Source organism: Hermetia illucens, chromosome 7 (assembly GCF_905115235.1).
Source record: "Hermetia illucens chromosome 7, iHerIll2.2.curated.20191125, whole genome shotgun sequence".
NCBI classification, from domain to species: Eukaryota; Metazoa; Arthropoda; class Insecta; order Diptera; family Stratiomyidae; genus Hermetia; species Hermetia illucens.
The window spans coordinates 14,417,445-14,436,855 of NC_051855.1; the positions used below are offsets into that span (position 1 = coordinate 14,417,445).

Sequence of the window (19,411 nt, forward strand, 5' to 3'; positions counted from 1 at the left end):
ATCTATTGTCATTTAAAGGCAATAAGGTACACTAGGAATTCTACTAACATTTGTCAGATGGCAGCACACATATTATAACGATAAAGATATGTTGTTTTGTATTCAACAGAATTGGCGCCCAACGTGGGACGCAAAAGGTGGCATTCCCGCTATCCTTTGGGGTTTACACCTACCGGGGTTGATGATATTACAATCAGAGCTTCCTTCGTTTTTGAATACTCTGATATCAAAACGAACTTGGGAGGATTTTGTCCACCACGTAAACATCCTCTTATAATTTCCAGCCTGACGCTCAAAACAGGGCTCTTCAGCGAATTTCGTTGCATAGTCGGCTGAAATGAATGCCAAAGTGCCTGAGTGGAGGATGTAGAAAGAAATCGAATGGACCTTCGATCTACCATCTAGCGCGCACTTAAAAATGTCCTAATTTCACCCCGACAAATAAATACTGGACGTAAGATACACACAGAACGACCCCCTGCGCTCGTCCAGCAGATAGAGCGACTGCGGGAGGAGATCCAGGAACTTAGGTTCTCACCGGAGCATTGCACGATTCGTTCTTCGACTACCGTGTCAAATGAGGATTCGCTGGGTTGTCCGGTCGTACCTTAATTCTCCTACTCCTTGAGTTGGAGCAAAACAGCCTTCAGTCCATCCTTCCTCTCGTCCAGCTCTCAAGTCTATCGTGAGCGACTTCCCCAGTGATTCGAAATTTCCACCTTCAAGCGTCGAAGAGGTTGATGACCAGCTGGAATCTGTCTGTTCCACTGCTCTAGAATTGGCGGTAGCTGGGATCCGCGTTGGACGCCCCATAAGGTAGTCCGTGTGTATCACTAGGTATAGTTCCTTCGCAATTCGATGTTTCTGGGTTGCATTTAATATCTTTAGTCCGTGTGAATCTGACAAGTCCTTAGTGTCTTCTAACAATAACTTTATAAAAATAATCGTAACACCCAATCCTACTCCACCCGTTAAAACATCGACCCCTCTGCCAGATTTCTTTGGGGAGGAGACGTACGAAAACGTACCTAGACATTGTATTGTACATCAAGGGGTTCCGTGAGCTTAATTATGTTAATGAAACATGCCATGAATTAGGAAGAACCTTCTTTATTGTTTATACATTTTCAGGTCATATTTCCGAACAGCAATTAAGCTATTGGCGTTTTTAAATGCTATTGTTTTGTATATTTATATTTACATTATGTTTGAACCGTTTGCATTGTAAAGTCAATTTGTTCCTCATTTGCTAAGTACATAACGTCACTGAATTCACCTGGAATACGACCATTTCGATTGGCCGTTTCAGCATTAATTTTGTAATTTTCTGGACCATATTTTCTTCGATAGTGTTTGATGGCAATGCTAGCCCCAGCCAACAGTAAACATATAGTGAAAATTGATGACAGAATTATAAAGAGAGGAAGTGGAGTCGTCCCGGAACCTTCTTCAATTGATATCCCATCATCGGGGCTGTATATTTCAAGAGTGTTGGCTGTTGGGTCATCTTTCATCATGTTTGTCGGTAATTGGCTGACACTATTCATTTTGTGGCTGTTACTAAATGAGCTTACCAAAAATTCTGTATGGCCAGTTTCTGTCATTCGTGTTATGATAGAGCTCGTCGTTCCGACAATAAACAAATTTGTTAACCTTTTGCTTTGTTTGGTTGATGGCACTAGCGAGAATTCGGTTGTAGCTTTAGTGTTGATTCTTGACGACACATTGTTATTGGAAGCAGTAATCGGTCTAGTCGTTGATGATTTGATGGTGAACTTGGCCCTGTCGTTAGTCTGAGGAACCATTGTTGAAGTCGCAAAGCTCTGCGTTCCAGTTTTCGCGAATGGCAGTCGTATAGGGAGCGTAGTTTCTTCTATGGTGTCGCTATTGTATATGAATAAATCCGTCTCTGGAAAATTTAAATATTAGGATGAACCATGGACTTTCATAGACTAAATGCTTACCGGCGGACGCAGCAAAAGCGCATATACTTCTATAATCAGGACAACATGTTTCTTCACAATCAACGTGGCAATCACAGGCTTTGATTATACTGCCATCAGGTCGAGTTTCATCAGGAACTGACGACGGAGAAGTTTCAGAACATCGTGATTTGCATGAGCGATAATCGAACACATTCCCACGTTCTTCAGTTTCGTTTTTATTTTTCTCTTGTTTTAGTTTTTCCTCTTCCATTGCGCAATGAGTTCCTTGAAAAATTGCAACATCATCAACAGCAACATCGAATAAATGACCGTTTCCTGGCGTTCCTTCTATAATCACTTGAAAGGATTCATCATACTGGTCGATATCGACGGTAATATTATGCCAGAGGTTACGTTGATTCCCTGATATATTGAAAAACATATATCTGAAATGGGAAGCATCAATAGAAAACCCAATTAAATTGGAATGATTTGAAAGCTTACTTTGGATTCTCCAGAATGGTGTCCATATCTACGGATAAGGGTTTCACATAAATTCGTAATGTGCCCTGGGCTGCACCACTCATAAAGTAACTCATTGAAAAGCATGCGTTCATACTCTCATTTGGGCTATACAGGGGTGAGATGAGACGTGCCCACTCATCCTCAAATCCATTGTTTGTTTCCAGAAGCATGTAATGTCCTTTTGATGATTCATTGAATGTATGATCAAACTGGGGTCCATTGTGGATCCAAGTTGCCTGGTGTGCAAGGTGTCGTTTCCATTCAAATCCATCTGCCATAACATTAGACGTCCAACCGCAAAGGCTTTCCGTTTCGAAGTCACACCAAGTTTGGGGCTTCGTTGATTTCTCTGAAATAACAGGAAAGGTGTTATCTCAATTTGTCAGTTGAACCCATAAGCTTTGTCACTGACATCAAAATTTCAAACTCAGTAGAAACCAACTGGTTGTGGATCACTCTGGAAGAAGAGATCTCAAACAGCCACCACCGACCCATTTATCTCAAAACTGTGCGTTCAAAATTTGGCGCACACATTTACTTCTCAGACTTTCCAACATCACCCCTCCCCCCCTAACATTAAAAAAATATCTGAAGTTATCATAAATCAAGTCATTCTTTCCACTTTCAAGTCTAACGCTAAAGGATCAATTCGGAGATACTGGTGGTATGCAAACCTGAAACCTTCAGAAACTTTAGAACAATAGCGAATCAAGAAATTTCAAAACCTTTATCGAAGCAAGAAATAACTGATTTGGAGTTGTTAGGGAGGCCAAGAGGAAATTTTCAGACTGCAAATCTTCTAAAGATGTCTAGAGTCAGATCAACTGGCTTTAAAATCCTTCAGGATCCAAAGGAACGCCTCGATGCTTGCGATGACAACAAGTGCCTTTAGTATCTGAACCTTACAAAACGAACACTATGACAATGGCTCCGTATACTCCCCTTTGGCTCAGGCAATCCCCTTCGCTCTGCTCTATGTCTAGTGGCTGAATCAATCGGCACGTTAAATTATGTATGGCTATCTCAGAATACCCCAGGTGAGTGGTTTGAGGTAAAACTAATCCCCCGGGTAAATCTCAAAATGATCTCAACAATTTTGGGTCGATCTCCCTTCTCAACTTTTTCGCCAAATTAACAAATGCCACGGTTAAATCTAGGCTTGTGCTAGCTCTTGAGGAACTCCGCCTGCTCCCAGAAAAAACTTTGCTTACAGGAGACACAGGCTCACCTCCTCATGTTTCAATCACTTGCTACTTCACATGACGCTGGGCTATCCTTGGGTATCAGTTAAGCTTACGAGAGGGTGGACCTGTCCCTCTTCATAAGAATCATGGCTGACATGAATTTTCCCCTTGACATCATCCTATGTCTATGGAACATTATGTGCAATAGGAAGTTAACTATGCAGGACCATCGTGTCCTGATGAACAACAGCATTCCTCAAGGGTGTGTCCTTAGTAATCTCCAACGTTATACGATATCTTTTCACACGAAATGCTCCAGCAAAGTGGAAATTTCTCAATATGCTATAGCCTCTCCCTTCTACTAAAGGCGAATCTCTTCATAAATCAGTGTAACTTCCTGAAACTTCCTGTCAACCTAGAAGTCATGCACGATTACTATCGTTCTCGGCTCGATGTATTGAAGCCCAACATCCATAACGTCTATCTTGAGCATAAAAAATCAATCACTTTCACTACCTCGTTCACAGTCAAGGAGCACATTGAATACATCTCAAACAAGGCCAACAAGGCGACCAGAATCATTAATTTTGCCACGGGGACTAGCTGGGGACTCCACCCTAGAGAAGCTCTGAAGCTATTATATTTAGAGAGATTGTCACAGATCAACTATAATCATGTGGGGTATCAAATGAAAGGTCTCGGTTAGTACTTTTCTAAGTCGGTCTTAGTTTTAACATTTGTTAGAAAGGTGGGGAGTGCGGGTGGTCGAAAATGATCATTTCTTCCAACGACTCATCCTCAGAAACTACCCAACCGAAAAACCTGAAAATAATCAAGAGATCCAATCAATCACCGTTGTCCCCCTGCCCTGCATTTTTAAAGTTGAACATTTCTACGATGAAATTATAAACTTATCGAAAACGTTGGCATTGGCTGCAGCCTGCCATTCCGATCCTGTCGGGAGTCATCGTAAGCCCGATCGGTGCGACATAGCATTGCATCGTTAGCTTGCCGGGCCTCGCAGAACAAACAAAATCAAGAACAACAAAAACAGTAAAACTTACCACGACATGTTCCAAGTTCACGATCCCACTTCTTCCCGTCGCAATGTGCACTTCTTATTCCTACTACTTCATAGTCGTCCTTACAGAGAAGGTAAACCAACAAACCATTGTCCTCATCGAGCAAGAAACCGTGTGGTGGTGGATTTAGCTTGTTGCAGCCACGTTCTAGATTCATTCGAATAAAACCACAAGATTAAGTTTTGCGATAAGAGTATTTATAGATATTGGAAGCAACCATAGAAGGTTTTTAACATACTAGCACACACTGGAATCGGCGCATCCCATTTTCCATTGAAACAGCCGGCGTACGACGATCCACGCAATTGATATCCTGGCCCACATTCAAACTTTATAATTTTTTTACGTTGCCGAAATCTTACGTTCCCATTTTTCAAAAAAGGAGGCTTGCATCGCGTCGGCTTTATATCGCGGCGCAGAAGCGAGGATAACTCCAAACCTGGACTAGGTTTAGAATTCACGAAATGTGAAGTAACACATAAAAGAACGAGTCCGGTTATCACCGAAAGGATACTTTGAAATTGTGCAAACAGCATTTTGTCCTAGATAAAGTAGAGCCGGTGCGATAGTAAAAACTTGGAAAAAAAAAAGATACTCAACTATTTAGATTGAGTCCTCGTATGTGCGAATTGTTTAAAAACTAACAACTAACTGCATGATTAGTGGTGGTGTCGCCTTCAGCTTGTATACCACGCTTCCGGTTTGTGTAGATTTTTTTCGTTGCTTCCATGTTTTTTCTTGAGAAGATAAATTTTTCATAGGCATTGGACAAGCGACGATTTCCTATGAGTAAACGAGCAACAATCTTTGTAGTGAATCGTTTGATTTTCAAAATGACTCCAGTGTCCCATTGTTATCCAGACCTCTCTCATGGCTCTTATCTTTGTTGCTTGTGCTAACCCACTTGTCATGGATTTTAATTGTGAAAAACTCATTCTAAGATTTTCTTAAACTTTTCATAGTCAATATGTGTTCCTGTTGGGATATGTTGGGAAATACTAAATTCGAATTGAAGTTATAGAGGATCTGCGAGTCCGGTCTTGAAGCTCTTCCCATTTGATTAAAAGTTCATAGTTTTTGTAATAAAATGCCAGGTATCGAAGGGTTAAAAAAATAAGTAATTTTGAACAAACGATTAGTGTGTGATATGAAGCCGGCCTTGCGGTGTTTACGATTCCACTGAAACATCAGAATTTTTGTTATGAAGAATGTGCTGAAAACAATATTTGCATTGCTTGTTGGATCTTAAGATACTATCTATATGTCATCTTGGGAAAGCCTGAATAAACTCCTTCAACTCAAGAACACCTCTTATGTTCATCATCAACGGTATCCGATCTAGGCCTGCCTTAGTAAGGATCTCCAGACATACCGGTTTTGTACCGAGGTCCACCAATTCGATATCCCTTACATCTGCCTGGCGTCCTGGCCTACGCCATCACTCCATTTGAAGTGGAAATCTTCAAAAGACTAACCTCAGGGTTCATGATCCTTGAGAGCAGCTTTCTTTGTATATTCAGGTTTCGTTTTTATTAGGGAAAGACCCTGTGGTCTATCTCAGCTCTTTGGTTGGCTTCGCTTCGTTTGGCTTTACATTTTCCAGTCGTCTCATTATATTGGAGATTTTCACAAACCAACTGTACTTTAAGGTCACTATGCAGACTTTCATTACAAATGAACCATTATCTACTATGCTTCGAAACACTTCATTTCCAAACGTTCGTATGACCTTTTTGATTCCTCAGAGCCCCACAGCAGTACGGTATGTACGTCCATATGGGCGTTAGGATCTGCTTCCTGTCCAATAGCCAGTACATTTGCCTACATCTGGCATTTAACTCGTCCTTCCTTCTTAGGATGGGGTTTCTCCAGCTGAGCTCTGCACCTAAATATTTGGTCTTACTCGCCTGTGGTTTGAAGCCTAGGAGTTTACCTAACTCCCAGAACAGGGTAGACTCGAAATCCATTCCTTTCTTCAGTAATGACTTTAGCTGGAACTCCAAAGAGTGGGATCCATTCTCGACAAAGGGCCACGGCGCATGATTGTGCGAAAATGTCGGCCAGAGGTATTGCCGCAGCCCACCGCGTGAACCTATCGATGATTGTGATGTGATTGTAATACTTGAAGCCATGCGAATCTCGCAAGGGGCCAATGATGTCGATGTGAATCGTATGAAAACGCATTGACGAATACATGCATCTTGCTAAGGGAATGCCAGAAGCGTAGCATCCACTAGCAGTTACTTAGTGATTTCAAACACCTGGACAGCCTCTGGGAATCATACAATCAGGCGGGAGTCTTTAGTCTTCGGTCCAGAAAAGAAGGTCTTAAGGATCAACTGACGGTGGGTGGCCATGAGCAAGAAACGACAATAGAAGTTTAACATGTCCAAGAAGCTTCTCAGATCCTTGACAGTTTTTGGAAGCAGGAAGCTCGAAATCGCCTTCAGGGGTAATCAGGTGGTCGAGGAATCTCACCTGCGATTGCGAGAATTTTCATTTCTCAATGTTAAGTACTAAACCGGCCTGAAGGAGACGTTGAAAAATGTACTGGAGGTGCTCTAGTAAATGCTCGGACCCAGAGGAAGACGCGAGCAGAACATCATCTGAATAAACGAAACAGAAGTGGAGGTTTCGCAGCACAGAGTGGACAAATCTCTAAAAGGTTTGCACCGTGTTACACAGTCCAAAAGTCATCGTAGTGAAATCGACGAATCCGAAATTTTGCGGTGGTGATGGACACACCTTAGGGAAAATGGTGGAACCAGTAGTGTTAATGTGGTGCTTAACATCAGTTAGGCGGGACTGAATCAGTAAGGCTGTTTGGGAGAAGGGAGTATTTAAATAGTTCAGCCTGGCTGACTGTTTAGGTGGAGTACTCTAAGGATCGAAGGGAGTTAATTCAGCTTCGAAATTAGGGCAAACATGTGGATGGTAGATTGTTGGGCTTCCGCAAAAAATGGTTTCGGGAAGGGAAATATTTTGTGGAAGTGCGGAGCTATTAGTGGCGGTGGACGAATGGCCCGATCGGGGGGGTTCGATTTTGAGGATGATGGCAACGTGGCACTGATGCCAGGAACTATTTCAAGATAAGGAGAGGTGTTTGTATTGTGTTTTACGTTGATGTTGCTGCTTATCAGGAAGTTCTTGAGGTATGAGGTTTTATCTAGCGGTGCAGCCTCATCTGACCATGAGTTGGACCCTTAGCAATAGAGCAGTGCACCGAGGTGGTTGCAGTAAGAAATAAAAAAATTAAACTTTTATAGTGCAGTACAGTAGCATTGAAGGTTGGGAATGGTAGAATTCAGAATGGAGACTTGAAGTTAGTTCACATATTTTAATTGGACTCATACCGGAACCTTGTATCCATCTTAAGGACCACATCCCGAACGGACATCCTTTTAAATAACTCCTGCAGAATGAACGTGAACATATCCACATAAAAAGGAACGTTTCTTTGGCGGTGCTGATTACAACGACTTTGTATTAATGGGAAGAAAGATTAATATTTTAATTGATAATAATAACAAAGAATTTTTAATTAATGATAAATATAATTAAAGAATAAACGTAATTACTAATACTACATATGAAATATGGAATGTAATAAAAAGGGACAAGTCTTTTGTAAAGTCTTTAGCGTTAAATATGGAATATAAAGTCCAAATTACCAAGGAAGAAATCAAAAAGATTATTGTATCAATACAATTGGCAAAATTAAACATCATAAACTCAAATATTCTTTCAAAATTAGAAGCAAGCGCAATAATAGAGAAGCTGGATAAGGATAACATATTAATCTTGCGAATTCCGATCTTTCGGAAATCACTTGCTGTCTTAATCTTAATTATTTCAAAAAGGCATCATTTCCCATTTAGACCCCGAATCGACTGATTCCTTGTTAGTTACTGACTACGTCTAGAACTTTGGCTGTATTTGGAACGTTGTCCCTTCAAAGGCGGCAATTGAATCCTATTGATTGCCGGTAGTACGCCTTCTCGTTCCAATTCTGCCCACATTCCGCGAGTGAGCACTCCACGTCGCCTTAAAAATATATCCGTAAATCTTTCTTCTGCTATTCGAAATGTACTAGGTCCTGGCGCTTCAACATAGTCAATATCCATGGGAGTCACCTCAGATTTCGGTGAATTTTCGACATCCCGCATCTCTACATCTTCGACTTCAGGAGTAGATCCCACTAAAGGCATCTCTTCTTCGTGTGGAGTTTCAGGAAAATCTGTATTCCTAGTTGGTTCTGTTATATAGCGGTTGCGATATGTATGCTTTCTCTTCAAGCTTCTTTTTGGATAGTTCATAGTCGTTGCTGTCAGGAAAAGATAATAGATATTAAAATGTGGCAATGTTTTCCATTTGCCCTGATCCTAACTAACCTGATATAAAAATGATGTAGGCCTCTAGTAAATCAACACGACTGTCCTTAAATTTAAGATAAATTCTCACTACAAAATACAGACGTCCCTAATAATTGTTTATACGCTTTGACAAATTATAACCCGCCTACTATGATCCACACAAATTTGAATCTTTCTTTCTCAGTTCAAAAAATCTTGCATAGCAGGCCTTGACTTATTTTGAATATTTGCTAAGGTGACTTTGATCTTAATCATACTTACAAGAAATTATTTGAATTTTATATCTCATGTTGTGCGTTGTTGATACCTTTCCGTTCTTAATGAATAGATACAGATTGTAGGCAGTCTCCTTATACATCCTGAGGTTCCTTATGATTTTGGCGTCCTACTTCTACTGGTTCTACTGGATTGATGGGTAATCCAACTATAATGCTTTCGCAGCACTGTCATAGGTATGCAAAAGATCTTCCGCGTCAGTAAGTTTTCGGGACATGATGTTGATGTCATCTGTGTCGACTTAATGAGTAGCGTCCCGCTGATGTTGCTATCCATTGCTTGGATAGCGTATTTGACTGGCGGCAGTCCATCGCGCTGCTTCAAATCAGTACGTGTTTCAAAAGGTTCTGTCAACCTGTTCTGGATCCTGCCCTGTGAGATGGAGTTGGTCATCTTTGTCAATTGGAGTAGTTTAGCTGGAATACCAAATGACAGCATTATGTTGTACAGTACTCCACAGTCTATACTGTCGTACGCATGCTTGAAGTCGACAAAGATTTGCTAAATGCCAACATTATATTCCCAGCACTTTTGCAGGATTAGTTTCACGGTAAAAAGCTGGTCAGTTGTGAAGCGCCTCGGCCTGAAACCGCCTTAGCTCTTGCCAATGTGTCGTTTGGCGTTTGGTTTTATTCTATTCTCCAGAATTTTCGTCAGTATTTTATAGGACGAACAGACTAGTGAAATGCCGCTATACTTTTCACAACGTAATCTATCTCCTTTTTCGTGGATGGGACAGATAATGCTCCTGCGCCAGTCGTCTGGGATTTCCTTGTATCACATTTAGTGGAACCCTTCCACCGAATTTTAACAGCTCAACTGGAATCTAGTCCGCGCCCACCTCTTTGGTTGATTTCAGTGACCGTAAATCAACTTCTTTTGCTGTCGGAGAATGTTTACTGGGGCCAGGATCACGAATGCCGCCATTGATTTGGGTTACTTGTATGGGGGCACCAAGTGTCGGATTCAGAAGCTCTTCAAAATAGTTTGTTGATGCTGCCGGGATCGCTCGTCATGCTTTTCTTTTTTGGCTCTGGTTGTACGTTGGATATATTGTCTGTAGACCGTAGTCGAGCCTTTGGATGAAAGCATGTTCGAGGGTAAGGGTTGGTGCTTTCAGCAGGATTCTGCGGCAGCCCGCAAGGCCAGGAAAATTCAAAATTGGTTGTCAGTGGACGTGCCAGATAGCGTCGCCCGACTGGCCTTCCGGAAGCCCAGACTTAAATCCAGTGGAATATTCTCTACGGAATAAGCTTGAAGAGGTGGCCTACCGTTCTCGACACTCCAATTTGCCAACTTTAAAGCATAGTGTATAGTGAGAGCTTAGACTATTTTGTACCTTCTGACATAATTTCAGCTTTGTATTTATGTTAGTTTTGCTGTAATAAATTTTCAAAGTACTGGCCGAACTTATGGCTATACTTTGTACTCGCACTGCTGAAGGCCTCCTTGGGAAACTGATTACCACTTATTGTCTATTAAAACTATTATTAATTTGATAAGAAGGTGAGGACAATCCGCTTGAATCTTTTCTTTTCCAGACCAATTAGATTTTTCCGCAGCATCTCGACTTCCCATCTGAAGGAAAAAAATTCTCAGAGATCTTCTAAACTCTTTTTTTTTTCCAATCCAAACCGCTACAGTTATTATCAGATTTCACGCGCAATATACACATTTTGGAAGATGCTACTTACTTCTCTGGCTACGGACAGATTTTAACAGACCTAGCAAAGCTAACAATAAATGTTATGAGACCAACGAGTTAATATAGTATAGCGTAGTGTCTTGCTACAAAGCAGTTGTGAAACGTGGATCCAACAAAGCACAGCATAGGCTGCATTCAGTACCTACTACTTCCGAAGTGTACATCAGTCGGTCTGTCTAGAAGCAAAAAAAAAAGATATTTTATTAAGAAATTGGCTCCAACTTTCTAACGTGTTCGTGTTATACACTTGAGTGGCTGTGATCAATCTATTTCGTGTTTTTGTATGAAGTTCTTAAGACAAAATTAAAAGAGAGGAAGAACGAGATACCGATGATATAGTCGGCGGGAACTTGACCTCTATTTGAGTGAAGAACTAATTCACTGAATTGGTGTGTGGTTTTAGATTGTTCATGAAAAAAATTATCTTGGTATCATGGATATTGTATTCAGTGTGGCATGTGAATTAGTAGTACTCCTTGCGTATCTTTTTTTAGTAGACATTCAATGAGAGTCTAGGATTTACGATTGATTCAATGGAGAGATATATTCCGAGGGTGAAGTTTGAGAGGAAATGTTTAGAATTTGAAAATTATGATAATATAAAGCATAAAATTTGGCTGAGTTTCATATACCCATTATACAATTTTATGGTACATAGCCATCCATCCAGCAAATATTTGGAGATAGCTTATCTCAACCTTGAAAAAACAGATTAGTGCAGAATTGATGATATTCTTTCACTTCGTGTTTGATTTCTATATGTCTTTTAGATTTGATTTAGTAGTCAGTTACCGATTTAGTTTATTCAAGAAAGAGTACTTTTCTCAAAATCATCATAGACAGATTGTTTAGTATCATTTGCCGCGTATGAGATATTCATCAATCAGCTCATTTTTTTGTACAGACAGACAGACGCCCTTGATTTAAAAATTAGTAAAAATAGCAAACAGTCCAATAAAATGAATAAAATCGGCTCCCTTTGGATAAAAAAATCTTAAGATTCGATTTCTTCTTTGCTGTTTGTATGCGATAAAATCTCAAGGAAAAATAGTATAAATAAGTGCGACTGGAATTTCGTTTTTTGTTTATTTATATCATCTTTTTTTCACCCTTGTTTATTTGATCATATCTTTCGATTACAGTAGTAGTAACATTTAATCAAGCCCATTCTGTATAAAACATTCGCAAAGCTAAAGACAGAGACATATTAAATAAGTGAGGCAATTATGGATAACTGCAGCAACAATCATACAGAAAATGCTTATTCAATTGGTCCATTGAAAATTGACAATGAGCCAAAACGTGCTGAAACGGTAAGATACCATGTGTATAGTATCTTTAGTTTAGTTTTAGTAATTTTAACTTTGCTTAGTGAAAATTGTTCAAAAGAAAGTTATCAGAAACTTTTAGATCTTAAAATAGATTTAAGAAATATGAAAGTAAGCGCTATCGCCAAAAAAAAATCTTTTCCAAAGAAAAACCATCTTATGCGCACTTATAATCAAAAAAGCATGTCCAGTACTCTCATGAAGATTTTAACACTACATCGCTTGCATCATCAAAATCTTATCATAATACCTTTAAAATTCACATGCATATCTTCCATGTAACAAATCAGATGACACAAAACACGTGACTGTTTAATGTCCATTCTATAATTTCCTTTTCTCCCATTTGAAGAAATGATCCGAAATAAATGCGATAAGTATGTATGCCAATAAATCAGTGAACTGATACTATCTCTTACGAAAGTGAAGCGCCGTTGCCCTACATACGACCTTCTTCAAAAAATCTAAACCAATTATTACCTAATACTATGCATTTATAATGAATATATTAGCAAAAAAAAGCACAGATACAGTGAAGTACAAAAAAAAAAAAAATAATAAATCTCATTCTGGAACTTTACACTGGGACCGAATATGCCGCAATATTAAATTAATCAAAATTATTAGAACAGATTTAACACATGTTCTTATACTGAAATGATATAGTCACGCTAAATCGACTGAAAGTTTATATACCAAGTGAACTTGTGTATAATAACACTTTTGAAGAATTACAACCGTTCTGTTATCTGTAATTGCATGAAAAATAAATGTGATCGCAAAAATTCAATGTGCTTGAACTTGAAAAAATAAAAATTAAAGATAATGCAATGCTATTGTTTCTAGAATTTTCAGAAGAAAGGCCATTCATAAATAACATTATGTAAGCTCTGTGTTGTTCTTTTATTCAGACATTATAACCAGGACATATTTTAACATGCGGAAATCATATGTCAGATACCCAATGCGCAACCTTTACCTCATTATTCAGGTTGTTCACTTTCTCTTAATCGAAAAATGGCACCCACATCTCAAACGATTTTGAGCATTTACTTTAACCTTTCGTCATTAATCAATGAACCCTTTCTTGAATATTCGCAATTAATATTGGGATTAATGTGAATATGTTTATTTTCCCGCTAATCAGTAATCACAGTCAATCACGATTAACCTGGTTAGTCAATATTTATTATTAATCTGTTCAAAATGCAAATAATTGTTTCCACCGTGTCGTTAGAGCTTAAAAATTCTTACTCTAGTCAATCTAATTACTTCAGTTTAGCTCGCGTTGTTTTTTTTTCATTGGTGTATTCGGTTCTTCTAAGGGGAGGGGTCCGAGATATAGGAAAAAGTCATTTTTTCAGTATCTTAAAGGAGAAAAAGGGTCTGAGATACAAGCCAAAGCCATTCCTTTTCTTTTAAATTTTTCTTCAGAGTATCTTATTTATTAATGTTTTTTTTTTTTAAAAAAAAACTTGTGTGCATTATTAAGCATTAATTTTCAGAATATTATGCAACATTTTGTAAAAAAATCTTGAAAATTAAACCAGGCGTAACGGTGAGAACCCAGTTACCTCAAAAAAGTTTCCATCCTGTAGTCAGGATAACTCATGATTGCTTTATCCGAAATTAAAAAAAAAAACAAAAGGATTTCTTTAGTACATAATGAGTGTGAGAGTTTTGAGTCAAAATTAAGAAATGAGTAAAAGTGAAAATCAAGAAAATATTGATTTTGAAATTTTTGGTGATGGTGCAAACAAAAACCTCGTGATTTTTGCCAAAAAAAAGCTCTCTTTTAACTAAAAAAATAAGTTGCAATTGAAAAAAAAAACAAAATTCTCCATTCTGAATCAAATATTTAGTATGCAAAATAATTGTGCAAAGTTTTATCCAAATCGGTCCAGAGGTTTTTGAGAAATTTCCACTACGGGCTTAAGCGGCTCATCCCATGTGAAGGGCGATGTTTGAGTGCTCTGGTACCCACATCAGGAATGTTTCGTTCAGTTGACCAAGTTTCAGCAGATCCTGAGGACAACTTCACACTACCTAGCTTGATATGTCGTTGCCGTTTAGTGATGATAATGCTGTCCGTCTGTCGGAACAGATTCAAATGGTGAGACCCCTCTAGCTTTGCCGTAAATATTCTTCGGTTGCCAATAAAATGGCATATACCTCCGGCTGGAATATGGTCGTCGAGGTCGAATCAGTTCCATAATCTGATTTCCCGAGAACATCCCTGCGCTCGATTTATTTTCTACGACTGACACAGGCTGTTGTTATCAGATCGAAGCCGTACTCTTGCCAGCCGTCTTCGGGCTCAGTTCGGCGAGGACTCTGCCACCCTATGTTTTCCATATGGAAGACACTTCAGCTCCGCTCTCTTCGGGTTTCATCCTGTAGCGGATTTCACTACGGACTTCTGTATATGTCTTGCCTTCAGACGGTATAGTTGTTCTTCATTTCCACGCCTTTTCTGTTACTGGCTTTTGGTTTGTAGCCTCCTGTCTTTGGACAAACGGGTGTCTTGCGGTGTAGTCAGTTGTTTCTCTTTACCTTTCTCTGCCTTCTTTTTTAGCTAGGATTTCCTGTCATATGTAATATAATAAATCTGTTCATGCCTGAAGCATCCTCGATTTGTTTTTATTCATTCAGTACCATTTATCATTCAGATTACCGCTGGAACTATGCATTCAAATTGTCGTTCTTTGAAATTCCTTCATTGACAGCGCTTTTGCAAATTTTCAGTTTATTTACAGGATGGAACGTAGATACATTGTCAGTACGCATGCACAAGGGAGAATATATACACAACTGCGGGTAGATAAAGCCACACCCCATAACTAATTTTTGTAATTTTTTCATACTTCTCGTCATTGATCGATAGACATATTTCATGGAACGCGTGGGATTACGTTTTCAGTTTATCCATTCCAATAGAACTTAGCTTTGGAAAAGATTATCACGTCAATTAATATGTACATATGGTTAGCTATGCTTTCGCTGGTAAGGATATAGGGACAATTGATTTGGTAGAATGTTTTGAAGTGTTAAAATCTGCTGTTCGAATAAAGGAACCTATCCAATAGGCAATACAATACTTCACTTTGAAATTCCAGATAAATCAAATACTTAGTTGTCTCGTCTTCGATGATTCCACCATTGAGCGTATTAGAGATGTCTTTCTATCTGAAATGGAATTAGCTCTAAATGAGCAGCCGTCTTCCCTACAGATGGAAAATACGTATATTCCTGAACTACCAGATGGCACAGAGGAAGGCATTTTTTTGGCTCTCGATTTGGGTGGTACGAATTTGCGTGTAATCCTCATGGAACTCTACAAATCCGATGTTATCCGGGAAGAGGTTAAGCACTATCCAATCCCGACTGAATTACGAATTGGTTGCGGTGATAAACTCTTTCAATATTTAGCGGATTGCGTGGATGACTTTGTCCGCGGAAAAGGCTTGGAAAATGTTAAGCTACCATTGGGCTTTACATTCTCATTTCCCATGAGGCAACACAGCTTGGACTCAGGCGTATTGGTTACGTGGACTAAAACATTTAATTGTCCTTCTGCAGTTGGGCAAGATGCAGTTAAATTGTTGCAGGAAGGCTTAAGGAAATGTGGTCGCGACAATATACAGGTGTTAGCAATTTTGAATGATACAACGGGGACATTGGTGCAAGGTGGACGTTTGGATCCAGACACTCGTATTGGAATCGTTTTGGGAACAGGATCAAATGGTGCATATATGGAGAAAGCCGACAGAGTGCGTCATTGGGAAACAAAACGACATGGTGAGAAGCATGTTGTCATTGATATTGAATGGGGTGCGTTTGGAGACAATGGAGTGCTTGACTTCATTAAAACAGAATTTGATAGAGCTGTTGATGATGGCTCTCTATTGAAAAATTCTTTTACGTAAGTTCCTTATTCCAAGCACATTTGCGGGTTTAGTGTAATTTAAATTTGCAGGTTCGAAAAGTATATCGGTGGCAAATATTTAGGCGAGCTTTGCCGAGTGATTCTGCAAAAACTTGTGGATAATAAACTTCTCTTTCCAAAAGCAGACAACTCTAAATTTCCCAAGGCATGGGAATTTGCATCGGATAATGTTTCAAGGATCGAACGGTGAGTTAGCAGGTTCCCACAATGTTAGATATGTTCTTATGGTACCAGGTGAGCTGAAAAGTTCGAAGGTTAACTTAGGAAACAATTTTTTTTTTTTGGCAAAATTTGATTTTATTATTCAACATAGTTGCCTTCGAAGGTGATACCAATGGTATAGTACGCGTCTTTAGCTTCAAAATAGGCCTCAGTTTCGACGATTACTTCTTCATCAGCGCTAAATTTCTTTCCAGCAAGCATTCCTTTGAGGTCTCAGAACAGGAAAAAGTCGCTGGGGCCAGATCTGCAGAATAATGTGGATTCGAGAGGAATCTGAAGTCCAATTCATACAATTTTGCCATTGTTTTCATTAATTTGTGACACTGTGCATTGTCTTGATGGAACAGTAGGTTCTTTTTCTTTAAATGGGGTGGTTTTTTGGGATTTCATCAAACTAACAAAAGTTACTTCACTCAAAATGCTCTATCCCACAAACTAATAGGCTGACAGCTGTCAAATTTGCATTCGTGTCTTTTGAAGGTCAGGGTTAACCAAAAATCATATGGATTTGATACTAGTAGCGCTATGTGTGTGTTAGTCTACGAACTTTTCGGACCAACTATCATAATATAGGGCACTTATTTGCGGACTTCCTAAATGACTTATCCCAATGTCCTTGTGAAATAATATTGTAAATTACAATTAATAAATAAGGATTCCTATGTTCTAGTGATGCTGTCTGTGGGACATCAGAGATTGTAGACATTCTGGAAAAAAAACTGGGTTATGTTCGTGGTATTGAATATGACGAAAATGATATAAAGATCATTCGGCAGGTTTCTGGCCTAATATCGAGACGCGCAGCACAATTATTGGCCATAAATACGGCAGCGCTATTAAATCGCATGGATGAGTCTAAAGTAACAGTAGCTATTGATGGGTCTGTCTACAAATACCATTTGAGACTCAAACACTGGTTGCAATGGTACACCAGTCTATGGGCACCAACAAAAAAGGTGAAGACAACAACAATTTTTGATTTCTGTCATAAATATCCTCATCATTAGAAGCATGTGAACCACCGCCCCTCCCACATATCCATTTTAATTCCTAAAAAAAGCTCATATTTCATTAGCTTTCCCAACGATTACTACATTCACATTTTCACTTACAGAGCAAATTCATTCTTGCTGAAGATGGAAGCGGAAAAGGTGCTGCATTGATTGCTGCAATTGCCAAAAAGATTAAAGAACGAAACTTAGACTAATCATAGCTTTGAGATAGATCTAGAAAAATATCAGTAAAGTGTGATTGGTAGAAAGTTAGAGAGTTTTTTCAAATAGGCTGTAGTGTAGATCTTCCACAAGTGTTTTTTACTGGGTAAATAGTACTTGACCTAGTGAGGTCAGAAGTTATTTCAGAAATGTTAAAAAAAGAATAAAATGTTTAAATTAAATTGTAGTTTTGAATCTAAATGTGCATTTCTTCTCATCCATCCTTCACCTTTTGTTGATCCATGATCACTGCAGATCTCCCTACAAAGTCCTCTTCGTTTGGTAGACCTCTTGAAAGCAGCTTCAGTTGTCATGTCACTCACAAGCTCCAGATGGATTGCCTTTGTAAACATGCAAACGAATAAGGGAACATAACTTTTTAGTACCATCACTTCATGACCCGTCTTTTGAAGGCACCTGCATCGTCTACGCCACAATATATGAAGGTATTCGCAGGATTTATTCGAAACGCATGTAGGTTTCCTATCAGTGTATTGTTGTTTGAGTTGGCGTGCCTGCAGCAGGTTAAACATCGATGGAGCTCGCTCCGAACATTTTTTTGGAACTAAAAGGCCCAAGTGAATTTTTGTGAGGATGCAGGGAGTCCTGAGTCTGTCCATTCACTTGATGATGGTCCGGACCACTTGGGAAGCAACTTACTTCCTCTCTTGTGGTTCGCAGAAACCGTCAGTCAACTTTTGTCTAACCCAAAAAAACGGGTCCGTCTACTTTTCAAATGCCATCTGGGATTGGCTTCGTGGTAGCGTTCCGGGAATCCGCTTTTTGCGTTTGAAAATCAACGTCGCCAGCTCCTTCTAAGAAATAATTGCCGAAAAGGAAGTGCTAAAAGTTGTAATAATGCGTCAATTCTTAGCCACTCGAAGTCGATCCAGTGTGGAAAAAAGCCGACAACAAAGTTAGAAAAATAGCTTGGCCGCGCGTAATGGAAGATGCATTTCACATGGTAACGAAAAAGCTGGCTCCTGAAGAAATGGAGTCTGAGTATAAGGACGCGTTAGCAGCGGATTCAGACAACGATTTTGACGGAATAATTAGGGGTGGGCAAAGTTGGAAGAGGCCCTATCTAAAAACAAGCCCTTTGAGGACTTAATCCGGAGTCTGCAGTCGACCAATGCCCCACTAGAGGCAACTATCAAATCAACATGAATAGCTGTATAGGTGGAAAGAACACTTCACATCCAGTGAATTCCTCCTCTTGTGGATAAAATCACTAGTCACCGTAACATGCGGATACGGATTGTTCCTCGAAAAAAAAGAGAAATCATTTTGGCCATTAATGCACTCAAAAGGAGTAAAGCCGCTGGGCTGGACGGTCTCCCCCCATATTTATTTATTGCTGCTCCTGCAATTACTGCAGATCTACTGCTTCGACTCGTATGGAAATCTCGGGAATTCGAGATGTTTCCCAGAGAGTGGAAAAAGGGGATGATCGTCAAAATCCCAAAGACCCGTTTTGAGTATGCCCTGCCGTTGCAAAGATAATAACCAGTCATCACTCGCATCAGAGAATATTTCAGTGGCTCGAGAAGTCGTGGGGGAGCTGGAGGACATTTCAAGTAACCGTGAGCGATGGTGCGTTGGTGTGGTCGAGGCGCCATACCTCATCGAGA

The 19,411-nt window shown here is 39.5% G+C and overlaps 2 protein-coding genes across 6 annotated transcripts; one reads left to right on the forward strand and one right to left on the reverse strand.

The window, feature by feature from the left end:
* Nucleotides 1–1,094: 1,094 nt before the first annotated feature.
* Nucleotides 1,095–5,369, reverse strand: LOC119660970. Its single transcript, XM_038070035.1, has 5 exons — nt 4,955–5,369; nt 4,699–4,863; nt 2,430–2,799; nt 1,965–2,371; nt 1,095–1,909 (listed from the first exon to the last, which is right to left on the reverse strand). The coding sequence occupies exons 1-5, from the start codon at nt 5,250–5,252 to the stop codon at nt 1,203–1,205; spliced, it is 1,947 nt and encodes a 648-aa protein (XP_037925963.1). The 5' UTR covers nt 5,253–5,369; the 3' UTR covers nt 1,095–1,202.
* Nucleotides 5,370–11,111: 5,742 nt separating this feature from the next.
* On the forward strand, nt 11,112–17,962 carry LOC119660973 (hexokinase HKDC1-like). 5 transcript variants are annotated; one of them, XM_038070046.1, is made up of 6 exons: nt 11,112–11,240; nt 12,213–12,383; nt 15,515–16,320; nt 16,375–16,530; nt 17,237–17,522; nt 17,681–17,962. In XM_038070046.1, the coding sequence occupies exons 2-6, from the start codon at nt 12,297–12,299 to the stop codon at nt 17,771–17,773; spliced, it is 1,428 nt and encodes a 475-aa protein (XP_037925974.1). In that variant the 5' UTR covers nt 11,112–11,240; nt 12,213–12,296; the 3' UTR covers nt 17,774–17,962. The 5 variants fall into 5 exon arrangements, with proteins under 5 accessions (XP_037925974.1, XP_037925976.1, XP_037925973.1 ...); XM_038070048.1 differs by having other exon boundaries at nt 11,136–11,240; nt 12,216–12,383; XM_038070045.1 differs by having other exon boundaries at nt 11,176–11,459; nt 12,216–12,383.
* Nucleotides 17,963–19,411: the final 1,449 nt, after the last annotated feature.

What these genes read in the sequence shown, in the direction of transcription:
- LOC119660970 (XM_038070035.1), bottom strand. Translation starts at nt 5,252, where the DNA reads ATGCTGTTTGCACAATTTCAAAGTATCCTTTCGGTGATAACCGGACTC. An exon ending in TGAACTTGGAACATGTCGTG is followed by an intron (nt 2,800 to 4,698) that starts GTAAGTTTTACT and finishes CTGTTATTTCAG; the next exon opens with AGAAATCAACGAAGCCCCAA. An exon ending in ACCATTCTGGAGAATCCAAA is followed by an intron (nt 2,372 to 2,429) that starts GTAAGCTTTCAA and finishes TTCCCATTTCAG; the next exon opens with ATATATGTTTTTCAATATAT.
- LOC119660973 (XM_038070046.1), top strand. Translation starts at nt 12,297, where the DNA reads ATGGATAACTGCAGCAACAATCATACAGAAAATGCTTATTCAATTGGT. An exon ending in AGCCAAAACGTGCTGAAACG is followed by an intron (nt 12,384 to 15,514) that starts GTAAGATACCAT and finishes TTGAAATTCCAG; the next exon opens with ATAAATCAAATACTTAGTTG. An exon ending in TATGGGCACCAACAAAAAAG is followed by an intron (nt 17,523 to 17,680) that starts GTGAAGACAACA and finishes TTTCACTTACAG; the next exon opens with AGCAAATTCATTCTTGCTGA.